At 39.4% G+C, this 25927-nt stretch overlaps 1 protein-coding gene across 2 annotated transcripts in view; it reads right to left on the bottom strand.

The window, feature by feature from the left end:
• Nucleotides 1-9452: 9452 nt before the first annotated feature.
• TBCA (tubulin folding cofactor A) overlaps nucleotides 9453-25927 on the bottom strand; it is a 36409-nt gene continuing 19934 nt past the window's right edge. Inside the window, exons 2-5 of one of the 2 annotated variants that reach the window (XR_010827590.1) lie at nucleotides 21010-21115; nucleotides 12590-12642; nucleotides 11573-11659; nucleotides 10050-10150 (exon numbers count right to left, since the gene is read on the bottom strand). Coding sequence is in view for 1 of the 2 variants with exons in the window: in XM_048052065.2 (XP_047908022.1) it covers nucleotides 10070-10150; nucleotides 11573-11659; nucleotides 21010-21115 (274 nt within the window). In the remaining variant the exon portion in view is untranslated. Of the gene's footprint in view, nucleotides 10151-11572; nucleotides 11660-12589; nucleotides 12643-21009; nucleotides 21116-25927 lie in introns of both variants that reach the window. The other variant, XM_048052065.2, reaches the window with a different exon arrangement.

Raw genomic sequence — 25927 nt, 5'->3', positions numbered from 1 at the left:
AGAGAAATGTCTCTGCCTTGGAACCCTTCATAGTTTAGTACTGTTGTATTTGTCATAGGACAAATGCGTAGATAATACACTATTTTTATTGGCACCTCTGCTCTCACAGCTGTCCTTTGCTCTTGTAAGACTGCATTTTTTCCATAGTTTTTGTTGCATGTAGCTGCTGTTGCATAGGTGCTTAAGTTCAAAGCCAAGTGACAACATTGGTTGTCCTCCTTCCAATTACTCATGTAGTCTCAGCTCTGCCTAACTGTGGTAAGAAACTTGACTTCCAGCAGTAGCAGGGTGGTGTGAGCATTGTTTCCTTTCGGCTAAGAGACTTACTGCCTTGGTTACTCTTTTCTTTTCCTTTTTTTTTTTTTTAAAGTCTTTGCTTGTCTTATTTAGTGGTTCGCATGAACATTGAGACCATAAACCCTTTTGGATTATTTTGCTCCTTTATTTGTACAGCCCCTAGCACAGCAAGGACCTAATGTGATGACATCTATAAATGCTCAATAATGTTCGGAAATGGAAGGGGTTTACCATCACACTTTATGTAGGCTGGTAGTGCTGCTGATTATTTATTTGAAGTTGGTTTTGACCAAATAATCTGGGATTTGAAATAGGATGGGAACTAGGAAATAGGATTTTCACTGATGTGAAAATTACTTCATTTTGATCACTAGATAAGCTTCTTGTTTTTCGATAGCTCCATCTAGTGCAACAAAAGGTACATGTGTAATGTCAGATGTCTTTAGCATGTGTTCTCATGAGTCCACATTACCCAGAAATTTCCAGTTGACCTGATGCTCCTCAAAGCAGAGAGGGGCACTCCAAAAGTAGCAAAGACAAACAAAATGAGAGTTGATGCTTGGGTCCTTTAAAAGTTAGTTAATGAATTCAACATAGGTAGTGGTATATATTTGATATAATTGCTTAAAACTTCAGTTTCATGTATGTCTTCTTAAAGTAATATAAAACTTAAGTTTACAGCTGTTTAATTTGATCAACTAAGTTTTTATTATTATTATTACTGTACTGTTTAGAAGGCAGTTTACGCTCTTGTGATGGTTACAGTTCTTACTATGGTTTTTCTGGGGTATCATGATTGTGTTGGTGATGTTTGATACATTTGTGGAGGTGAGGTCCGTTAGTGGCTATTGGCCATGATGCAGCCTTTGGGGTTGGAAGTCCTTTAGCTCACTGATTTCCCTGGCAGAGCCTCCTAGTTTTCATCAGGGATCACTGTTATACTTGTTCCTTACACTTTTCCCTCGAGCATTGGCTACTGGCTTTTGTGCCCCCTGCCCCATCCAACCCCCAGCTCAAGAGGGAGGGAATACAACTCCCTGCTGCCACAAATGATGCGAGTTCCCTGCATCTGGGAAAAATGCAAGAGCCAGCATGTGCAGAGTGTGAGGGTTGCCTTCACCCTGAGAAAACTGCATTCCTGTCTAGGCTGTTGAACCAGGCTTCTTCTGTTGGCAGCAAGGTGCTTGGAAGAGAGAGCCCTTGGTTCAGCCTGGTAGCAGGAGCTGTCCTTGGTCCAGCCCAGTATCAGGAGTTTTATAAAATCCTGCAACGTGCTGGGTGATAGTAGTTAAGTCTTTCTGTTCCTGGTTCAGCACCATTTCAGCATGATGCCTAGATGACCTGATGATAGGTATTGTGTAAACAATCTGAGAGAATGAATTGTAACACATGCTAGTCCTTTTGTGGAGGCAATGGCTTTTATGGAAAAAACAAAAAGTTTATCTTCTGTGTCCTCTGTTTTCAGAGGACAAATTACAAAATTGACACATCTGATAAATTATTTTTGAAAGGTACCATCTTTGTTGAAAATGTCTTTTTTTTTTTTTTTTTTTAAACCCATTCCCCTGGAAGTGTGTAGAAACTGTAAAACAGCAGGAAGCCAAGCCTCTAAAAGCATCTAGAGGAATTTCATATTATTTTCATAAACTAATCTACCCACTCACATCTATCTGTGTAAACTAATTACTTTTTTAATTATGTAGCCTTTTTGATTGCTTGTGGAGAACTGTGGTGAAATTTGCCACTAATTACACTGGGGCAGGAGGAGGCTGCTGGATTGTTAGGAAGGATGAGAAATTTTATTTCCTTTCGATGAAATGGGGAGCAAGCAGTAATTGATACATAAATAATGTGCTTATTTTTCCAATTTCAACCTATACAGCTTCTGTTAACCTCACTAATTGAAGCTCTTTCTCTGGGTCATTGGGTTTCCTTCCATCTAATGCAATGTCTACAGGAGCTGCAGAACAATAAGGAAACCAAACTGTTGCATGGTTGAAGTTTTCCTTCTTCCTGTTAAGGGTAATGCTTATGCTGATTGATTCTAGATTTTTGGACTTTGATTTCCAGTGACATTTGACCCAAAATGCTGGATTCTAGGACATGGTAGCAAGTAACCTGCAAAGTTCAGCCACTGATTGGTATTGTTTGTTGTTTTTGTATTCCCAGTGTGGTTAGAGATACAATTAGAAAATTGGGGAATGGCAGGAGTTGCACAACTATTGTGCTATCTCCTCTGAAGCCCAAAGGCCATAATTTGGATTTATCATGAAGCTTATGTTACATATAATGACAGTATATAGTCAAGATTGTACACATAAGAGAACCCAGCAAGCGAATCTCCTTTGTGTTTTTCTGTCCATAGTGCAGTCTTGGCTCCTTATAAAGAGTGGATGCCTGGAGAGATCAAGAGAGATGAGGGCCATTAGGATGGCTAGGCTATAAGCCGTGTATTTTCTTCTCCTTTTTCTCAAGTGTTAAAGACCTCTTCTGAGTCCGTACTACGCCTCAGTAGTTGCTGCTTCCCTCCCAGTTGCTTCCAGCAGGACCCACAGTTCACCTCTGGTGTCATGCAGCCTCCATCCGTCAGTTCTCAGCTTCAGGCCAAACCTCTGACCTCTTCTTTGCCTGAATGAGTCACTTGTGCACAAAATAAACACCCCTGTCTAGTCAGAAATTTGAGGCACTTTAGGCATTGCATTAATGACAGGTGTTCAGAAATGGGAATAAAAACAAGTAGGAAGCCAGACAAATGACTTTATGTGGATCATAGTCTACTTCTTTCAGTCCACTGCATTTTAATGTGCAGTACAAGATCTGAAAGGTTTGATACATACCACTGAAACCCTCTTCTTTGAGGGGGCTCTAGGGATCACTTCTTCATCGCTGCTGTGGAGGGATGATATTCAGAGTAGTTCACTTCAGCTGTGTCATGAATCTTGCCTTTTTTAATTTTTTTTTATTTTTTTTTACATTTCCATGTGGGTGGGTGAGCTTTAGAGATGAGTTCTGCGAAGGGAAAGACAGTTGTTCCATTCACTTTTAGATGGCTTTCCCTAATATGTATGTATGAGGAAGGATCAGCTGTACCTGTGTGATGTTGAGGCAAGTATGCTCTATTCCTGCATGTGGTATAAGTCTTGCTCGTGCTTACAAGCCACAGTAGGCCTCGATGTGACCGTTCCTTTCATGTTGGAGTTCAAGAACATGATAAGGAATCACAGTTTGACTATGAGCCAGCCATTTTACCTTATAAATAAAATGGCTGAAGAAAAGCCTATTTGAGTTCTCCAAGGATCGCAGCAGGCTCTAACCCTTGATCTCTGTGGTGGTAAAGTTATTTCCCCAACTGAGCTATGGTTCAAGATTGACTGATGGTACATCAGTCCTCTGTTGTCCGCGGGCAGCAGGCATTACCAGGTGAGTACAAACAGGCACTCCCTGATTGCGTCTCAGAGCAGTCTCCCTGCAGTACCAGAGCTGTACGATGTGCAATGTACCAGAATGGCAGGGTCGGTAGAAAATACCAAAATTGCCTTATCTGAACCATAGCCAGGATGAAAAGGTACAGTCAATTGAAAAGTCAATTGTCTCACAGTCCTGTCAGTAGTCCTTCTAAGCAAAGGACCCCTTGAGCTCTCCAGGGACCGCAACGGGCTGTGCTCTCAATCTTCCCCCGAGCTGGGACAACTCTCAGGGTACCCCTGAGGGGAGCACATCACGGGGCTGGCTCCTTGAGCAACAAGCTCGTCTGTGGACAAACACTGATGAGGGAGTGGGGTGAGTAATTCACCCTAAGGAGGAACTTTGGAAGCACATGACTGTGTTTAGAACCTCCCCCCAGGACTCTGCAGTAAGTCTTGGGTGAACCTTGCCATTCTCAAACCTTTAACTAAAGTCACTGCTTCTATTGTAGCAAATTCTCTTGAAATCATTGAACCTGGTTGACGATTAAATGCTGTTAAGAATCATACAATTCTAATCTTGTGATTTACCATAAAAGTATAAAATAAATCCTAAATTGCTACTACATGAAAGTTTGTAGAATTCCATGATGGATGTGTGACAGAACTGCCTTGTCCAGCGTCTGACCTCTAGGGATATACTTCTGGCAGCCTCCCTAGGCAACCTGTGCCAAGAGCTTTGTCTGTCTTAAAGTTAGACATTTTTCTGAGGTGTGGGGAACCATGCTACCTTTTTACTGTGCTGCAACTGAAACCCATTGGATTTTGTTGTGTCTGCCAAGCAAAAGTTCATTCCTTTCCTCCGCTGTCTTTTGCATGCTTGGAGACTATTGCCATTACCACCCTCAGTATTGCCCAGGTTAAAACACCTGAATTTGTTCTGTATATCCAGACAGACCGTATTTTAGTCTTTCTCACTGTTTTTACACTGAATCTTTCCTATTTGTTCATTCCTTGAATTGTAGCTTCTAGCTACAGCTTCTAACTGCAATAATGCTTCTAGATGAAGCCTTAGTGATATGGAGAATTTAAGGGCTGTTACCCTTGTCATGTGTGCTAGGCTAATGTATCTTGTATAATTCACTAAAACCTCTGCATCTCTTCCAGAAATGTTGAAAAGCTTTTACCTTTCCCTGTGTTTATGCAGCAGATAATTCCTGCTGTCATGTATTATTTTGCATTTTTCCTTATTGAAATATGTTCTTACTGAAATGCATGTTTTTCTAAACTTTCTCCAGTTTGTTTAAAAGCTTGATTTCTGATCTTGTCTTTCAACATACTCAACTGCCTTGCGTCACCCACATATTAAACATGTACACTTTCTCTTTTGCCTCTTTTGTCATGCAGACCACTTGAATGGAACTGAATATTTTGGGATGGTCAATTTTAGTATTAAACGCTTGAAAATGACTTGGTGAAAGGAGCTGTGCACGTGTCTGTCCTACTTACCTAGGAATTACGAGGACCCCAGTCTATGAGGTATAGTGCAGTAGTTAAGCTTTTTTTTTTTTTTTTTTTTTTCCTGGATCTGAGCCCCTCTGCTTGTTTTAGACCACAAACTTGAATATTTTTTTCTTTTTTCTTTTTTTTTTAACTCTTCTTTAGGAGCATGTTTTGAACCATGGCTGCTAGGTATTCTGTGGGAGAGCTCTCAGTCTCTGCTTTTAAAGACAGATCAGTCAATGTTAGAGGAGTGTAGGAAACTGACGGCAGCTCAGTTGATGGCTTTCACCAGAGGTATTGGAGATGTGGGAGATGTATTGCCAGAAATAGTCCATTATTCTAAAAAAGCAGAGCAACTCAGTGGTAATTATTTACTTCTTAACTGGCAGATCTGAATTCAAACCTCTACCTTAGGTTAAGCAGAAAGGATTTGAAAACTGATTTTCTGGGTGGCAGATAAAGCCTTTTGTTACCTGCTCCTAAAGTTGGTGTTTTCTGCTGGCTAGAAACTTCTTGCATAGTTTATTGGTTTGTGAGTGCCATTTTGAAAGTTCAGATTTTTTCTTTGCCTGGAAGTCAAACTCTGACAGAGCATCTTGGAAGTGTTTGTAGCATGGGGTACATAATATTCTGTAGATCCATGAGCATTAGACATTTATGAAATGGTTGCCCTTGGATTCAATGGCACTGCGCTAATTGGCTCAGCGCTCTGCAGTTAATCGATCCCATTTTCCTACCTCAAGGCTTTTAGCAAGGCTTCTAATATGCTGTGTGACCATAGTGAAATTCAGCTAATTCAAGTCAGTGAACAATATTTAGATGGGAAAAAAAATACTTTGTTCTGTCTCATCCCTTTTATGCTAATAAGCTATGGCCAGGAATGGCCCATAAGTAGGGATGCTCTCTCTGCAAGTGCTTTTGGACCAGACTGTGTGTTTTCCTGATCTCTAGTTGGTTGGTCTCTAGGATAGCGGGGTCAGTTACAAGAACAGATTTCTGTACATTAAAGTAAGTAAGTGGTAGGAGTTAGGCTAATGAAAATAAAAAGGTGCAAGGGTACAGTAGCAGCTGTTTACTTGGCTTGTATTTTGAGAGAAATAACTTATTTAGACATCAGACTCTGAGCAGAGGTTCAAGGTTGCAAATCCCAGCCAGACAGAGGTACAGCTTACTTATTGGAATCAGAGCCACAAGAATAGGGGTGGCAGATGGGATGTGGCTTAATTGTGTGCATCCTACAATTCATGATGAAATGTGGGGTTTTCTTGAATCCCCTTCTGAAGTATTCAGCTAGATGTAGTTTTCCAAAGAAAACTGCTTCCTTGTATCTTGCTCCCAGAACATAAACATTGTAAAGCAACAACCCAAAACTTGGTTCTAATAAATTGTAAGGTTTACTTTTCCATGCAGATTATTTTGAGGGACTTTATTTTGAAATGTGTCATAGTAGAGGCCATTATTTAGAAGCATTATTTTAGAATCATCAGTTACTTTTTTTTTTTTTTTTTTTTTTTTAATATAAGAAACTTACCTTTAAGGAATTATTGAGAAATTATTGCTGGGGAAGAAAGTGCCATATATTAAAATATTTTTTTGGTAACTAACAAAAGCAACCAGCCTGTGAATTAGCCAATTACAAGAAATTACCTGAGTGTTGTGGAATTTTTTCAAGTGCAGGAATGAGTTTAAATTAGATGACAAACGGTTTTGAAACTACTTTGTTTTGAATGCAGAATATAACTGAGGACTTGAGAAACAATAGTTTCCAGGTGAAGGTACCAAGTTAGTTCTGCCTCTTGCTTAGATTGCTGTAGTACTTTAGATGCTGTACGTCTTCTGAGTCAGAGGACAAGAATCTTAACTGTGCATGGGTAAACTGAAAAACAGGTTGTAGTTGGCAAGCATATGATCAGAGCAATGGGCACAGGTCTTACGTTGATAACTTCCCAATTGTTACTTTTTGCCTATGCTTTTCTTATGATTTCATCTCTTTTGTTTCTTCAGCTAGGGTGTAACGTGGACTCCTCTTCTGCTGTGGCCTCTCAGTAAAACAAATGTTTTGTTCAACTAACAAATAATTGAGAAACTTCTTAAATATATTCTACCAGGAAGGTAGCAATAATGGAATGGATAGCACCTCTGTCCAGGGCATAAAAAATTGTAATCATGGTAAGAAAGTGGCATGAAACCTTGAGTGTCAAATGAACATGCATCAGTTGTATGTAAGAGTAAATCCAGCTCGTGACAATCTTATGTAAACTTTGAAAGGCATCAGTAAAGCTCGGGGCAGGATTCAAAATGGACATAGGCCTAAAATGCTGCCCAGGGAATTTTTCTTTTTTGGTGGATGCTCTCTTGTACTAGCTAATGCAGACTATGTATCTCCAAAAAGTGTAGACAGCTACTGCTTTTTGAATTTGGGATCTGAGAGGGTAATAATGATACTACTCCTTAGCCTTAATTTTCTTTATTATACTTCACTGTGGAACTTGGATCTAGTCTAAATGATAAACATTTTGTCAGCAAAAATAATCTTCTATATGAATAATCTGCATCTTGCCACTCAGAACACTGCTGGAAAAATTCAGTCTGTCATAATGTATTACTAGACCAACTTGCTCTGCTAGCATGAGTAATGCATTACCTGCATGGAGTTGCCAATCACTCTTCAAGGGCCAGCCCTATGTAACTGTTACCTTGTCACAGTTTTTTGGTATAGTTTTTTACAGGTCTTATGCTGCAGTCCTCCCAGAAGTCACATACTTCCAGGGGCAACTGGAGACAACAAGAAAGCAATTCATTTAATGTATGAACATATTTTGATTTTCATCAGAGAAGCGGGCTGTTTTCTGTACAACAGAGTATGCTCAGTCTTTCGGAGAATTTAGTAAGAGGGAAGATGAAAAGGATGGGGAGATTGTCATCTTGGTTCATGATGCAATCAGAGGGAGCTAGAAAATAGCTCGGACAAAAATGTGGAGGCAAACATGGCTCAGGTTGTGACAACTGCAGACACAAGAAAACATTCTATTCTAGAAACTACTGCACTGAGAAGCTTTTCCCTGGAGTCTGGTTTATACATTAACTACCTATTAACTACCATGCATCCTTAATGCCAACTTAAGCCATTCTGCAAGGCTTCTTCTATCCAGCCACTACAGGTAACACCTATTTTCAGCATTCATGCTGACCTGCATTCCTTGTGGCGTTCAGCAACTGCACGCCATTCTTCTGTGGATATGTTTTTTCAGGAGTGTGTATTATTTCTTCTTCTGAAGAGTAATCTTTATCTGAAGTTCTGCCTTACCCAGCAGACTTGGCATCCCCCCCCCCCCCCCAAAGCTCCTTATCAGGTCAGTGTTTATTTACCAGATTCCACTCAGTAGCCTGCAAAGCATAGCTAGTTGCACTGACTGCAGCTGGTCAGCTAGGGATGCAATTTGCTTTGTCTGCTCCAGCTTGCCGTTCCTGGTGAAGGTCCATAGAAGATGACTGAAATGTGTATGCCAAGACAGATGTTCTCTTCAGCAGCAGTTCACTTGTGCTGTGAACAGGGCAAGGTCATTTTGCAGCTACTTACCTAGGGCATGATGCTGGGAAGAAGGTGTGCATACACTCTGTGAAACCATAGTGTTGTCACAAATGCTTTTAGCTCCTAGAACTGTCTAAGATCTGGCATATGATCTGGCTAAGATCTGTCTAAGACTGGGATCTAGCATCTCCTAATTCAGAAGTAGGTCATTCTGCAGCCAATCAGAAATCTTGCAGTGCTGATAATCTGTCAAAGAAGTGCTTAGGAGTTATTGAGAAGTACACATTACTTTCATTGTGCCAAATAGATGTAGATGAAACTGCAGTTTACACATACTCAGGCAAACAAAAAAAATCTATAAAGAGCATTCAATAGAGCACCACACAAAAGGTATGTTTTGCTTCCTGTTGCCCTTAAGGAACAAGCCAAAAAACTTTCAAACTAGAAAAACTAATATAAAAAAACCTTTTTTGTTCATCAGCAGAGCTTTCTCTTTGCTGTTTATAGAAGCCATTCTGAAAGAACACAGCTTTTGTACATAGTGTTTTAATGATCTTCCATGTAGATCAAGCATTGTTCCCTTATCCATTTGTTTTGTTTCAGCTTCTGGGGTTTGAACTTTGTACAAAAAAGTCACAGTGGCCAAGGTGAACAGCTGTGATTTCAGGAAGAGTTCACTCCAGAACTCCTACAAGCAGATCCAACTGACAACATACTAAACAGCTGCAAAATTCTTTTTATTGAAAAAGTACCTTAATTTTGATCAATGGAAATTGTGTGAATTGGGCTCTACAAATCAACCTCAGGCAAATTGAGAAAGGTTTGGAATCAGCTCTTAATTCCATCTTAGGCTCAAAGATAAACAAGGAGTAATACTTGATAAACTTACAGATTAACTGCATCACAGAAAAAAAATAGGTGACTTTGAAGTGTCATTTAGTTCATTTCCTCTTTCAGTACAGATTTTATGCTATAATGGCTTGAAATTATTTCAATTACAAGGTGCTTCTAAAGTATTTATTAGCACCTCACATTCCTTACATAGCTAAACACTTGAACTGTACTTTATTTCTTAGCCTAAGCTTATATTAAATAGATTTTTTTTTTTAAATTCTTTTTGTAGTTGAGGTGAACTGGCAATGCTTCTGTTTTGCCTGAATTTGGAACACACAGATGTTTCAGAACATCCTTTATTTGATGCATCTTGCAGTAAGAGAAAGGCCAGTTTGCATAAAGGGAACCTTAGCAAGTCAGCAGTAGTAATAGAGCTGTAGTAAAACAAAGGTGTGGAATGGACCCAGTGCTAATGCATATAAAGAGTACTGAAAAACTTCTAAGCTTCCAGCTTGACCGACTCTAGTATGGAACGTGCTTCTTTATACTCTTCAGCTTCTTCCAATTCTTTTTCATTTTCCTGGAATTAAAAACAAAACTTTTGAGTACTTCAAAAATAACTGATATTGGAATGTATTTGAGGAGTAAATTATGAAATGTAGGATATATCCTTACTGAAAGCACTAGTTTTACATGACTCAAAACACAGGTAATTTCTTTTGTCCTATTTAAGGTCCATTATAATATCTGTCACATTTGAGTAGATTTGACTTATGCATAACTTTATTTTATGAATATTCTGAATGAATTTTTTATGAATTCTTTATGAATAATTCTGAATATTTTATTCTCTGAATAAAATAAAGTATTTAAAAACAAGGACAGAGTAACTGGAACCAACAACAAGAGAACTCAGAACAAAAGTACCATTAGGAAAAAGCTTAAAGAGTCTGACAGTTGAAAAAATATATAACTACACAGTTAATTTTAATAAAAACATTGAAGGTGATCTAAGAAAAGAAAGCAACCTTTAAAGACTTCCAAATTCTTAACAACAATAGTAACTCCCCATATTTCTCATTTTGTGTTTGTATAGCGTGCTGTACAGACCAACAGTATCACTTCTGCATGCGAATGAAACCTAGATCAGCTAACTGTCAAGTAAGTTGCTGAACGGCAGAAGGACCCTAAATCTTGCCACATTCTGAGCATTCCTTTTGGAAACAAGTACAGGCATACCACCCAAAGACAAGATGCTGTATGTTTTCCCCTGAGAAAGGATATGCATTTTAGCCATCAAATGTGTTTGAAGCTTAATTTACAGTATATATTTTATAGCCTCACAGTAGCATTTACCTTTGTAGTAGCATTCTTGGTGAAAAGTCAGCTTTTAAAATAAACGTAATAATAGCCAAACCTAGTATATTTTCAGTGAATCTATTTGTACCAGATATTGTTTATTCCTGCAGGTATTCGTATCCTAAAAATGCATCCCAGTTGCTCACCTCAATAATAAATAGTATAGAGGCAGTACTCAGCAATGACTCAGCTGTCTTGTTTCTTATACACATCATAATAATAGTAGTAGGCAAAAGATTTTGAATATTTCAGTTCACTACCAGTATATTGTGTACATCTGTATAAAACTAGAAAGACTACCTAATGTGGGTGAACTATTTTTTCTAATCATGTAATTAGCAAAGGAACTGAGTCCATTGTAGCAGTATTGAAGTATATGTTGGATACACATTCCATCAAAGACTGTCTCCAGTATATTAAATATGCACAGAATTTTCATAGACTGAAGACTAAGTCGGTGTAGATGGTTATCTGAGATGGAGTTCTGGGGTATGTTACAGGATGCCAGTCTTAGGTCCCATAAAAAGGTATTTTTCAGTCCAGCTCTATTCTGCTGCAATTGCAGTGCAGACTAGTATGTTTATCCATGTTCATCAAAGCATATCGGCATTTCATGGTAAGTAGTTTTTGATGCTATACTTACTAGTAGTTGGGTAAGATCTGCATGTGCAATTTCTAATCTGCGCTGACAGTCTGGAATCATCATTCGTGACTCTTGTAAGATCTCGACCTGTGAAAATTGGAAGCCAATGAAATGAAAATGTATTCCATACAGAAATGTTTTTTAAGACAAGTCTTTACTATGAAAAATCAGTAGTCCAGTCATCATCTACGAACTTCAGAAGGATTGTACCTATTTTCTGAATTTTCGCCTATTTTAGTAAAAGACACTCACTTAGCATAATTGCTTAAAACTCTGTTAATTTACAGGACATTTCCATTACTCTGTGCTTAATTAACTATAAAGTATTAAGTAGAAAACAGTATTTACAATATTTTTTCCCTTAGAAAAGAAAAGTACAGCCTGGTAAGCTTTCCATACAACATTTGTTAAAAAAGGCTATTTAAAACAAACTTTCTCCTGCTGTCACAAAGCAGCTTCATCCAAAATGGGATCAGCTGGTTATATAAATATCTCCTGCATCTTTTGGGTAATAAAGAAAAACAGTGTTCAGATAATACCACATAGAGATAATTACTGCATGAAAAAAGTTATTGAGTTATTGATCACATTGTGTGCACACTGCAGGAGGCTCTGACTGAAAGACAAAGGTAAAGAAAAATGAAAAGCAAAGACCAGCAGGCTCGTATTTTTGATGCTTATCATGCATAAAAAGTTATTACTTATCCTTGTGCTTCATTTTAGGAGAAAGATTATTCTCACCATGCACTTTGAACAAAATTACTAAACTGGCACCCCACTGAATCTGAACATCCTGCCTCCTCCTACAGAAAACAACTTCAGATTTATATAAGTGAACATTTATTTCATGGAACATTTCTGGACCTGAAATCCAACTACTGAAAAGAAAAGGTATGCAAAGTTGTTCAGTAAAGTTAAATCTATTTAGAGATGAAAATCAGTTAGATATTTAAGTACGAAACCGTTTCTGCATTCACGATAACCTGCAACAGAAGGTATTCACTTTAAATGGCTCACCACATTCTGTCATTCCTGTGTTTCATTTTCCTTTCGGTATTAATGCTGCCATACTGAAGGGAACCAAAGGGAACACCATCATCACAAAATGGAAGAAAAACTATGGCTAAGAATATTTTATAGGAAGGCCTGTTGTTGTAAAACATTATTTCATGTACTTAGATGTCTTATGTTTAAGTTTTCTGTTCAATACATTTTTAAGAGAAAGGGTTTAAAAACTTTGTTTCTAGCTTCTTTTCAGAGAATCTAGGGCAAAATTCATATACTTTAATAAAGCAACATAGGTGATATGTTAAAATAAAGTTAAGCACCTCCAAGTTACAATTCTCATCAACATTACCATTTTTCTTTTAAGCACTCAGTATTGGACTGTGTTAAAAACATGGTTAGTCACTCTGCATATTACACTTTCAGTAGCAATCAAATACATAAAGACTTGTAAATTCCAGAGAATGAGGTGTGTCAAAATGCATGAGATGATGCTTTCTGATTTCTGTACTACAACTCGTTTCTATAGAGAATACCTATGGGAGTGAGAATATCCACTGATTATATCCTTGGGATGGTATTGCTAACTAGTTGTGTATTACAAAGCTGCTGGATGATGTGGAAACTAGTCATTTATTTCATATATGCCACTCAATAAGCAATCTAGGAAGGGAAGACACAAATCTAGGATCCGCAGGCTCCAGTCCTGGGTTTTGTAAGAAAAGAACAAAACTAGCCAAATTCCTCAGTTCAAAACAGAATATGAATGAGATCCAAAGGGGTGCTGTGTTTTATTTATATTTGCCAGCACTTATGCAACGATATGAAACAGAAGAAAGATAAATCCTGGAACTACCTTCTTCAGCAAATGGCTGGAGAACGGAACAGGGGTTTTACGGAACCAAGACTGAAGTTAATTACCAAATGACCTATGCAAATTTTAATAACTTCTGCACAAAAAAAACCACTTTTTTTCAAGTAATACTGATTATCCCAGATAGACATTTTACTGTTGCAAATGCATATAATAAAGCACAGTCTAAAGCTCAAATAATTAGATATGTTTTAGAGCTGGAAAAAAAAGTGTTTACTCTCCTACTGTTTTGAAAATTAAAGAACAACCCTCTCTCCTCCCTCAGCACACTCTAGAAACATTCTGACTGAACTCTAAGGCGTTTAAATTATAAGCAGGTCACGGAGGAAGTTATTATATGAAACTGATCTAACTTTGCAAAGAACCATAAACATCTTCAAGGTTTCTGTGAATTACAATGCCAAATAGAAGTATTAAAAAACTGGAGTAACTGAAGTGCAGTTAAATGAAGAGTTAAGACAAAGCAATAAAGCACAAAACCATACGGATAGCAAATTCAATTTGTTGTCAATAAGTGCACATAGGACCAAAAGAGTTATGGCAACTACGGTGAGGATGATGTCCCCATTCCTTTCAGTGTATTTAGGAAGCCAGTTAAATCTCTTCAAACAGCCACATTTCTAGCCAGTTGTCTTTCAGGATTGAACGTATTTCTAATGAACAGATGTTTGGCATCTTGCAAAGGAAAGGAGCCTGCTCAGATGTGATGGAGCTCTCTAACTGTTGAGGTATATGTAGCCTATTTACTAAACACGACGTGGATTTTTCATAAATTGGATCAGATGTCAAAGAACCGGTGTGCCTATTATACTATCAATGGCCTTCAAAATATTTTACATAAATTCCAGATTGCAGCAACAGATAAAATAGGACTGCAGACAGAAAAGCCAAATAGATGCAAACGCACAGACCAGTTTATTAAGTGGAAGGGCACCATAACAAATAAAAAGACAACTATTTTACCTATTCACAATAAGCACATAGGCCAAACACAACTCTGTGGAAAACGGTTGAGGATGCTTTACACATAAGCTGAGGCTTTAGACATAAGCAACTTTGATTTCTTTATCAACGACATAGACAACATGATTGAGAGCACCCTCAGCAAGTTTGCAGACGACACCAAGCTGAGTGGTACGGCTGAGTGGTACGGTACCAAAGAAGGAAGAGATGCCATGCTAAGGGACCTGGACAAACTTGAGAAGTGGGCCCATGTGAACTGCATGAGGTTCAATAAGGCCAAGTGGAAGGTGCTGCACATGGGCTGGGGCAATCCCAGACATGAGCACAGACTGAGAGAAGAACTCACTGAGAGCAGCCCTGCAGAGAAGGGCTCAACCACCACACCAGGTCTAGGGCCTCCAGCACAATAAAGATGTGGGGATCTTAGAGCAGGTACAGAGGAGGGCCACGAAAATGATCAGAGGGCTGGAGCACCTCTGCTATGAAGAAAGACTGAGAGAGCTGGGGCTGTTCAGGCTACAGAAGAGAAGGCTTCCTCACTGCAGGTTTTCAGTACTTAAAGACGTCTCATAAAAAAGATGGAGAGCAACTTTTTGCTCGGGCAAATAACGATAAGACAAGGGGAAATGGTTTTAAACTAAAAGAGGGGAGATTTAGATTAGAGGTTAGGTAGAAATTCTTCACTCAGAGGGTGGTGAGGCACTGACACAGGCTGCCCAGAGAAGCTGTGGATGCCCCATGCCTGTAAGTGCTCAAGGCCAGGCTGGATGGGGCTTTGAGCAACCTGGTCTGTGGGAGGTGTCCCTGCCCATGGCGAGGGGTTGGAACGAGATAAGCCTTCAAGGTCCCTTCCAACCCAAACCATTCTATGATTCTATGATTTAAGAGATCCCATAATAAAAGTTCAAAGGCACTATTTCAACTTATCTAGGCAGATCAGAACTGCTTAGATGAGAAAGATTCTCGACTTTTTGGATCACCAAGCACTCATATTAAAACATCAAATTTTTGTTAACTTGAAGAACAGCAATAAAAGTAACTGCTTGTGAGCGTCAATACCAAGTACTCTGCAACAGGAAGCAATTTTGCTGAGCCCGACTGACCTGTACAGTATAATGGGGACAAATTTTATTGGCTTCAAGAAGGTGAAAGCAGATTCTGTTTTTCTTTTCAGGTGACCCACAACTAAATATGAGATTTTGACGTGCTGATCCACAAATTGTTTGAAAACAACAGGAAAACCCTTATGGGGCTATCTATTATTCCTTGATCTTAGAAGAAACTCCAATGAGCTACTGTGTCAAAGGGTATGGTGACAATGTTTGATATGAAAGGAAAGGTGTTCTAAACATAAAAGACTAAGAAAAATCAGGTATGTGAATGAGTCATATATATTTATACGTGAATTAAATGAACACATGAGTATATATGTGTGTGTTCATGCTTTTAAATACTGTTTTACAATCGCATGCACTTTGACTGTTGCACAACTGAAAACAGATAATTGTAACAACAGATGATTTAAGGTGAAAGGGACTACCCGAGGTCAACTTGTCTAATCTCCTGCTCAAGCAGGGCCAGCAGGAATGGATTGCCCAGGACCACACCAAGGTGGCTTCTGAGTATTTTGAAGGAGGAAGATTCTACAACCTCTCTGGGCAGCCTGTGCCAGTGCTCTGTCACCCACAGAGCACAGAAGTGCTGGCTGGTGTTCAGGGAGAACCTCCTGTGTTCCAGTCTGTGGCCACTGCCTCTTGTCCTGGCACTGGGCACAAGTGAAAACAGCCTGGCTCCATCTTCATTGCGCTCTCCCTTCAGCTATTCTCAAAGCCTCTCTTCATAGGAGAGAGGCTCTGGTTCCTTCATTATCTTCACGGCCCCTTGTCAGACTCTTTCCAGGATGTCTATGTCTCTCTTGTACTGAGGAGCCCAGCACTGGAGACAGTACTACGGAGGTGCAACGTCATTGATGCTGAGTAGAGGGGAAGGGATCACCTCCGTCAACCTGCTGGCAACACTTTGCCTAATGCAGCCCAGGATAGTATTAGCCTTCTTTGTGGTGAGGGTTTTCCTTCTTAGCTCTTTCAGGAAATAGTCTGCCTCCATCTGAACAAAGCAAGAAAAATATTGCTGTTTTCATTAATATGTGAAAAAAACTATACTAGCAAAACTGTATGTACTCTGTCACGCAGATATTAAATTCTATGTTAAGTCCATTAGAGTTTTAATTCATCTAGAAATGACATTATATTAGAAGTAATTTGGAACTGTAAGATAACTATTAATAAAAAAGGCAATTTGTTATCAGTAAAAACTCCGACAGTTAACAAAAACTTGGAAGTAGATCTACAATCCCATTGAGAGGAAACAAACAGTAGATACCTCATTTTTTTTGTACATTCATAAGCCTCAAGATAAAAGCATTAGATGGGAAAGGATGTAATTTGTACCCAGGACAAATCAACAGCCACAGAAATACAGAAAACTACTGGTTCCTAACATTAGTCTACTCTCATAAGTGACTATAGTGCGAAGTTTCTATTAAAGTATCATGAAACCCTGTGTGAAGACTTCATGTATGGAAAACCATTACAAATGTGTAGAAACTCAGGCTTCATTAAAAGAAAAAAAAAAAAGAAGTACAGTTGCATAACTTTCTGCAATCAGGGCTCTTAACGACTCTTTACGGATACTAAATTCAGAATTTGAATTTAGTAGAATGCTTCAGAAGTCTTTAAATATTTCGTATTCCAAATTTTTGTATAAATTACTTGAGTTCAGTTTTTAATAAGCCTATTTTCAGTTTAGTATCTTACAAAGATTGTTAAAGTTTCCTTCTTTCCTCATATTTTTTCCCCTCATACTGCTCTTCATTTATTACTTCTTTTTTATCTGCCAATTTAGCCAAAATAAATTGTTATAAATTTTCCCCTATTTCTATACTTCTCATCTGTCTTTTATAGATAAAAAGTAGGTACTACAGAGTTGTTTTTTATTTATATATTTAAATAAGTTGTAAGTAATAGGAAAGAAAGGGCTTCCTTGCCCTATTATACTAGAGATTCTTTCCCTGGGATACACAATCTACCACACATAATTCTTGCTTAGTATATGAGCTGAAATACAGCAAGTAGTATAAATACAATGTGCACCAGGAACAATGGTACTATACAAAGTCTTTGAATTATATCCTTGGTCAGAGCATACTAACATGGAGAGTGAACTCTCCTTTTTGTTTCTCTGATACCAAACCTGCTCCTCACTAACTTAGTCTTTCTGCACCCAGCAATTGCCAACAACCTGGTTTGGTCACTATCTCTGCTAGAGATCACTTGAGTATGCAGGAACCACAAGTTGCCCCACTACCTAACGAGTTAGAAGAAAAACACTGAGTCAAACCCTGACTATTGTTCTACAGAGGGACTGATGCCTTCTTGCAGACCAGACACACACTGAAGTCCAACTATGCTGTAGGAATCTGATTATTCTTTTTAAAGTAAAATCTTCCTTAGTCACTTCTGTACTGGTAACCCATATTCTACTGCAGGGTTCTAACTAGAAAGCTAAATGAGACTAGTGGTGCATTAAGAGGTAAGTAATGGTTTTAAGCTTTTTAAGCCTTCCTCAACTATAGATTGATATGTATCTATATATACTTATCTATTTTAGCTGATACCTCAGCTAAAATAATAGTTAAAATTATTTTCATAGTCTCAAATGATTGAATTCATTCCCATCCTTTCCCATTAAAGGGCAAGAAAATCTTCAGAGTAGTCAGCATGGATTCACCATGGTGAAGTCATGTTTTGCCAACCTGATCAGCCTCTATGATGAAATGACCAGCCTGATAGATGAAGGGAGAGCAGTGGATATTTTCTACCTGGACTTCAGTAAGGCCTTTGATGATGTCCCCTGTAAGATCCACATAAAGAAGCTGCTGAAATATGGGTTGGATGAGCAAACAGTGAGGCTGACTGAAAACCAGCTGAATGGCTGGACCCAGAGGGCAGTGGTCAGTGGCACAAAGTCTAGTTGGAGGCCAGTAATGAGTAAGTAAGTATTCCAGGGGTCAATACTGGAACCAGTCCTGCTTAACATCATTAATAATCTGGGTAACAGCGCAGAGCTCCCCCTCAGCAAGTTTGCAGACAGCGCAAGACTAGCAGATACACTAGAGAGGTTGTGCTACCATCCGCAGGGACCTCAACAGGCTCGAGAAATGGGCTGGCAGAAACCTTAAAGTTCACCAAGGAAAAGTGCAAAGTCTAGCACCTGATGAGGAACAACTCCAGGCACTAGTACATACTGGGGTCCACCCAGCTAGAAAGCTCTGCAGAAAAGGACCTTTGAGTCCTGGTGGGCACCAAGCTGAACACGAGCCAGCACTGTGCCATTGCCAGAAAGAAAGCTAGTGGTATCTTAGGCTGCATTCATCAAAGCAAGTTTATGGAGGTGATCCTTCCAACTCAGTGAGGCCGCACTGCTGTAGTACTGCCTCCCATGCTAGGCTCCTTAGTACAAGAGAGACATGGACATCCTGAAAAGAGTCAGACAAAGGGCCGTGAAGAAGATGAAGGAACCAGATCACATCTCCTGTGAGGACAGTCAGAGAGCTGGGACTGTTCAGCCCAGTGAAGAGAAGACTGAGGTGGGATCTTACCAACGTATACCAATGAAGGGAGGGTACAAAGAAGACTGAGACAGGCTCTTCTCAGTGGTGCCCAGTGCCACACAATGGGCACAAACTGGAACACGAGGTTCCATCTGAACACCAGGAAGTACTTCTTTACTCTGAGTGATGGAGTGATGGAACAGGTTGCCAAGAGAGGTCATGGAGTCTCCCTCCTTGGAGATTTTCAAAAAGTATCTGGATACGGTCCTGGGCAACGTGCTCTAGGTGGCCCTGCTTGAGCAGGGGGTGGACCAGATGACTTCCAAAGGTCCCTTCTGACTTAAAACCGTTCTGTAATTCTGTGATCTCACAAATGCTACTTTTAATTACTGAAACAAAGACTACAATCATATTTTTAAATAAACTCAGATTAGGGTGTTATTAACTAAAAACAATCCTTGAAATGTTTAACTGCAGTTTTTGTTGTTTTTTTTAAGAACTTCTCAAAATATTAAGTCCATCCAAAATATGTTTTTGAGCAAACTCTTCTGGTATTTTATAATTTTGTTTAGTGTAAGAGATTTGACCTTATGACAAGCGTGCACACTGGTTTTAAGCCTCCAGGTTCTTCCTAACCTAAAAATACGACTTTCCGAATGCAGAGCGCACTACAAGAACAGATGTCACTGTAGGGACTGCTTTTCAATTCAGGCAGTGCTGAATGAATCTAGACCGTTCTCTTTGAAGGCTTTTGTCACTGGTCTCTGAGAACACTTTCAAGTAGTGTGTAACATTTCATTTCACAGCAAAAGTTCACAGACTTTCTGCTGGATTTCACTTCAGTGATTTCTTGCATGTCATAGAGGAAATACCATGGTACAGTCAAGTAATCTGATAGATGTGGGACACTAAAAATGGGAATTGCATTCATTAGTTCTTGTTAGCATCAGTAGATCTTCAGGAATACTACTGTTTCTGTAGGACCTTGGAGTCTCAGTCAGTGGTGAGGCAGAGACAGCTCAACTCTAGAAATACAATGTCTTACAGAAATTTTATGTTTGTATTTCTTTCCCATATCACAATGAAAACAAGAACAGACATGCACACATGAACTGAAATCTGGATTTATTACATGTTTTACCTTGTTTTAAAAGGACCTTCTCCTGGTTTTTGTTGATTTTTACATTTGGGTTTTGTTTTACCTGTTCTTCTAAAATGAAGATGGGACAACAGGAGGCTTTATAACATGAGGCCACCAAACTTGTGAAACCTGCTTATGAGTGAAGGTAATTCTCATTTATAGTTTCAGTGAAGACTTAAAGAGAAAACACATAGGAAATGTTTAGGAAAAAAACATTGTTCAAAGACAACATTCTTAGTTGAAAAAATACAGTCTGCAACCACTGTGAGGAACCTTCTAAGAAAAAATTATCATATTTTAACAGTGACTGTAAATGATACTCTTGAGCATACCTAACTACAGTATGCACATTGCTAGTTAGTGCCTTCACTACAAATTCAAGCAGCTCCTAGGACAGACACATACCCATTGCTCTCCCTTAGAGGTCTGTGATTTCACCAAAGTGATAATAGCATACAAAGAAGGAACATTTCAATTCTAGTGTATTAACAGGCATTCTCACTTCACAGTAACACTTGCACTTACCACCAAGCACTTAAACGCATTCAGAACATTTATTTTCAGGTTGACAGTATTTCTGAGAATGGGAGTTCACGATGGCCTGATATTCATTGTTAGTGATAGCCATCTTGATACCAAGTGGTAAATAGTCTATACCCAGTCTCCTTATGGTTAACAGTTCTGGAGGGCAGGAATTTTCCACAAATGCATATTGTGACTTTTATAATTGATAGGATTTTAGTCTGGAGGAGTCTGAAAAAAGTACATGAGTTTTTTTGCTTAAGGATGACTATGATTAAATCAAAGCAAAGAAGGATTTTACAAGTTTTGGGATAGTTTACCTGCTTCTTTATTCCATAATCATCACATGCTTCAGCTTTCATTTTTTCAATCTTTTCTTCTTGTTGTTTTGCCTCTTTTTCGTACATAAGTTTTTCTTTTGCCAATCTGCAATTAAACAAAATGATTACATAAGTCTGATTGTATTATGGTATAAAGTTACATTACTGATAACAACCCTCCTGCCTACCCCTGAAAGCTGCATCCCTATAACACAATACACAATTTTATATAACAAAAAAGGCTCTAAAATACTGTAAGAAACTGCATCTCGGAAATGCTGAATTTAGCTACAACATATAACCATTCTTATAAAAATTATTTAAATTAAAATGTTTTAAAGATTCTTTGTGGTTTTATCCGTACTGAATATCCTATAAAAGCTATACACTGGTACTTCATTTCAAATACATAACAGAAACAGACAAGAAGCTGCCCGCTAAGTCTGGATGACTGCTAATGAAGACAGTAGTACAGAGGAGAAAGCTATCTCTGTATCTCAAAAAAGTCCTCACAAAGTAGCTGAAACAATATTCAGGTGTCTACAAAGGCGACATTCTAATACTCAGCATTTACCAGACTTTCTTATTATCCAGGTTCCCATAGTTTTGTGAGTGACCTATATATTCTCTATTACAGGCATGTGGTCTTTTCCTCTCTCTCACTACTAAACACCATTGCACCTGCATTTTTAAATGAAAAATGACACTAAGGTGACATCCTTCTTAGTAATAACTTTGAAAAAATGTTATCACATGTAAATTAAAAGGAACAGCATTCCCAAGTTCACAAACTGTTATTTCAAAATGTTTTTTTTTTTTTCTGATCACAACTACGTGTCATACCATTAAATGCAATACTTCATATACTAGGTTTTGTACAAAATAATAAAAATTAAAATTCCCAAATAACACAGTAGCCTCCTAGTCCTGTGTTCCTTAGAGTATCTTCCTCATTGTTCTGTGTGCAGACAAAAGTAACAGTTTGATAATTTATCTTATAGCAATTTTCCTTATGGCCTATTTTTTAGAGGGTAAAGAATCCATCTTCTAATCCTACTCATGGATTAGGATGCTTTTTGTTAATGAGTATAGATTCAAGAATAATGCATTTTTTTCTTTTCTTCCTATATTGCCTAGTAGCTAGAAATATGTATAACAAATTTCCATCACTACTAAGAAAAACACTTAAATTTGCTTTGGCAGTGAAGTTTGATGTCATTAAGCAAATGTAAACCCTGAACATGTATTATAATGGATAAGCTAAAAACACGTGTAGGTCTTAAATGTGGAAGAAGCTTATGTCTTTAACAGCTAACTTTGAGAGTAACAGTTGAAGACCATTAGCCTTAAGAGACTAACTTACTTGATTTCAACACGCAAAGGTTGAAGCCTGGGTTGCAGTGACCGCGCCCTGGTTGAGTTTGTGGTCTTGAGGGATATGGGCCTAGCTAGGAGCAAAGTCAGGACCCTGAACTTCAGAAGAGACAACTTCCAGCTGTTCAAAGAATTAGTGAATGAGATCCCATGGGACATGGTCCTTAGGGACAGAGAATCTGATCAGAGCTGGCAACTCCTTAAGGATATTTTGCTTTGAGTGCAAGAGCTCTGTATTCTAATATGCAATAAATCAAGCAGGGAAGGTAGGAAAACAGCATGGTTGAACAAGGAAGGCAATAACTTAGGCAAAAGAAAGAAATGCACAGATGGTAGAAACAGGGCCGTGTGCCCTGGGAAGAGTACAGAAATGCTGTCTGGATGTGCAGGGGCAGGATCAGGAAAGCCAAGGCACTGACAAAACTAAACATGGCCAGGGATGCAAAGACTAACAAGAAGGGGTTCTGCAAGTACATTGGCTGCAAAAGAAAGACCAAGGAGAGTGTAGGGCCTCTAACAAATGAAGACGGAAAACACGTAATGACAGATGTGGAGAAGGCAGAGGTACTTAACTTCTTTACCTCAGTCTTCACTAGTCGTCAGGCTTCACACATCTCTTGAGTCCCCAAAACTCTGGGTGGGGGCTGGGAGAGCAGAATCCCTCCCACTGTAAGTGAAGAGCAAGTTCGGGACCTCTTAACACAACAACTACAAGTCTATGGGCCCTGATGACATGCATCCCAGGGTCCTGAGAGACTTGGCTGATGTAGTCGCCAAGTCCCTCTCCATCATATTTGAAAAATCATGGCAGTCAGGTGGAGTCCCCGGTGACCAGAAAAAGGGAAACATCACTCCCATTTTTAAAAAGGGTAGAAAGGAAGACCTGAGGAACTACAGACTGGTGAACCTCACCTCTGTGCCTAGCAAGACCATGGAATGAATCCTCCTGGAGGCAATGTTAAGGCACATGAAGGATAAGGAGGTGATCTGAAACACCCAGCACAGCTTCACCAAGGCTAAATCATGCCTGACCAGACTGGTGGCCTTCTGTGATGGAGCGACTGCATCAGTCGACAAAGGAAGACCAACTGATGTCATGTACTTGGATTTCTCTAAGACTTCTGACATGGTCCCACGCAACATCCTAACCTCTAAATTGGAAAGATACGGATTTGAAGGGTGGACCAGCCTGTGGATAGAGAATTGGCTTGATGGCCCCACCCAGAGAGTAGCAGTCAACAGCTCCCTGTCCATCTGGAGGCTGGTAACGAGTGGTCTCCCTCAAGGGATCACCTTGGGACTGGTGCTTTTCAACATCTTCATCAATGACATAGAGAATGGGATAAACTGCACCCTCAGCAAGTTTGATGACACCAAGCTGAGTGATGAGGCTGATACCAAAGAAGGAAGAGATGCCATCTAAAGGGACCTGGACAGGTTGGAGAAGTGAGCCCATGTGAACCTGATGAGGTTCAACAAGGGCAAGTGCAAGGTGCTGCACCTGGGTTGGAGCAAACCCAGACAGGAGTACAAACTGGGAGAAGAACTCATCGAGAGCAGCCCTGCAGAGAAGGATGAGGGCATTCTGGAGGATGAAAAGCTTGACATGAGCAAACAGTTCACACTTGCAGCCTAAAAGGCCAACTGTGTCCTGGGCTGCATCAAAAGAGATGTGACTAGCAGGTCAAGGGAGTTGATTGTCCCCCTCTGCTCTGCCCTTGTGAGACCCCACCTGGAGTGCTGCATCCAGGTCTGCCCCCCCGCACAAGAAACACGTGGACCTGTTAGAGCGAGTCCAGAGGAGGGCCACAAGGATGATCAGAGTGCTGGAGCACCTCTGCTATGAAGAAAGGCTGAGAGAGCTGGGGCTGTTCAGCCTGAAGAAGGCTCCAGGGAGACCTCACTGCGGCCTTTCAATACTTAAAGGGGTCTTACAAAAAGCATGGAGAAGGACTCTTTGCTCAGGTAGATAATGACAGGACAAGGGGGGATGGTCTTAAACTGAAAGAGGATAGATTTAGACTAGGCATTAGGAGGAAATTCTTCATTGTACTGGTGGTGAGGCACTGGAACCAGTTGCCGAGAGAAGCTGTGGATACCCCATCCCCTGAGGTGTTCAAGGCCAGGCTGGACGGGGCTTCAGCCAACATGATCTAGAGACAGGTGTCCCTGCTTACAGCAGGGGGGTTGGAGTTAGATGATCTTTAAGGTCCCTTCCAACCCGAGCCATTCTATGATTCTAGAATGCAAAGTAATCTCAGTTTTGGATGCAAAGCGAGTTTTTTCACACACTCAACTATAGCAAATGATGAACACAGAAAATTTCAAAAGGCTGAAACGGAAGATTAAGGTCTAATCTCATGCCCTGCAGTAATAGTTACACAGTAATCCATTATCAAGCTTAATTATTTGTTCTTATTGCTACTTTGCTCTTAAATCTTCCATTTTGTTACATCTGTTCATTAGGTGTATATTGGATTACATAATGCTGGAACTTGAACCAAAACATCCTCCAGCATCTGGAGAATGACAGAATAATGATCAGCTAATTCAAGACCGAAATGAACACAGAACTGCACAGAACTGCAATCCTGAGAGCATGCCAAAGAAAGCCCTTGGCCTAACAAGAGCAATCATCAGATCAGCCTGTACAAGATAAAACTGTTTAAGGAGAACTTAATAGCCAAAAGAACATAATCAGATCCAGGAAGCAAAGAACGTATTATACAAATGAAAAGAAAATAAATAAAGGTCTTGTAGAGAGCTTCATGGTCACGTTAGCACATCAGGGCAAATTAATTCCTAATTTGTCACAGTTAAGTGTTCCACTAGAAGTGCTGCTGAGGATGGACAGTTCAGAACAGTACTGAGAGGACAAGAACCCATTGTGAACTAAAGCTGCCACAGCAGTGGTATCTTGAGAAAAATTCCAAAGGGAATATTTGATATTGTAACAGAAGGAACTCTCCCTGATGTTTATATCATAAAAAATTGTTTTGCCAAAGTAGCTTGAAACTTTGGTGCCACAAGTTGATCCAAGCTGGGCTGTGGCAATGCATCCCTGAACAGTCCAAACGCCTGTGGAATCATAACACCAGAGAGGGCCTTCAAGCCGTGTAAAGAACCTTTAGCAGCACATCAAGTGTGTAATACAGGTATCACCTAGGTCAGCTGTTACAAGTTAGCCAAGCTTTGAAAAGTAGTACTGGGGAAAGACAGCAACCTAGTTACTAGTAATATGGACACTATATCAGTGGCTGTAATTCCAACTGCTGGAACTAGCTCCAGTGTTAGCACCAGCAAATATTGATTTAATAGAGGATGAGTTAATTGTTTGATCAAGGTTGCTTGATTTAATTCAAGGCAGTATTATTTGCTTTTCTATTTTTAGGTTCAAAAAAAAAAGTATTTCATTCAATCTGTGAGATTTTTTTTTTGAATGAGAACAGCAAATTCCCTTGAGGGGGAGGAGAAGAGAGAAATCATTAAATACAGCTTTTATGTTCACTTAGTTATTAAAATGTATATACCATTGAAACTGAAG

The sequence above is a fragment of the Anser cygnoides genome, chromosome Z (genome assembly GCF_040182565.1).
Source record: "Anser cygnoides isolate HZ-2024a breed goose chromosome Z, Taihu_goose_T2T_genome, whole genome shotgun sequence".
In the NCBI taxonomy this organism is placed as follows: domain Eukaryota; kingdom Metazoa; phylum Chordata; class Aves; order Anseriformes; family Anatidae; genus Anser; species Anser cygnoides.
Note: the sequence above shows the minus strand (reverse complement) of the source record. Positions and strands in the feature narration are given on the sequence as shown.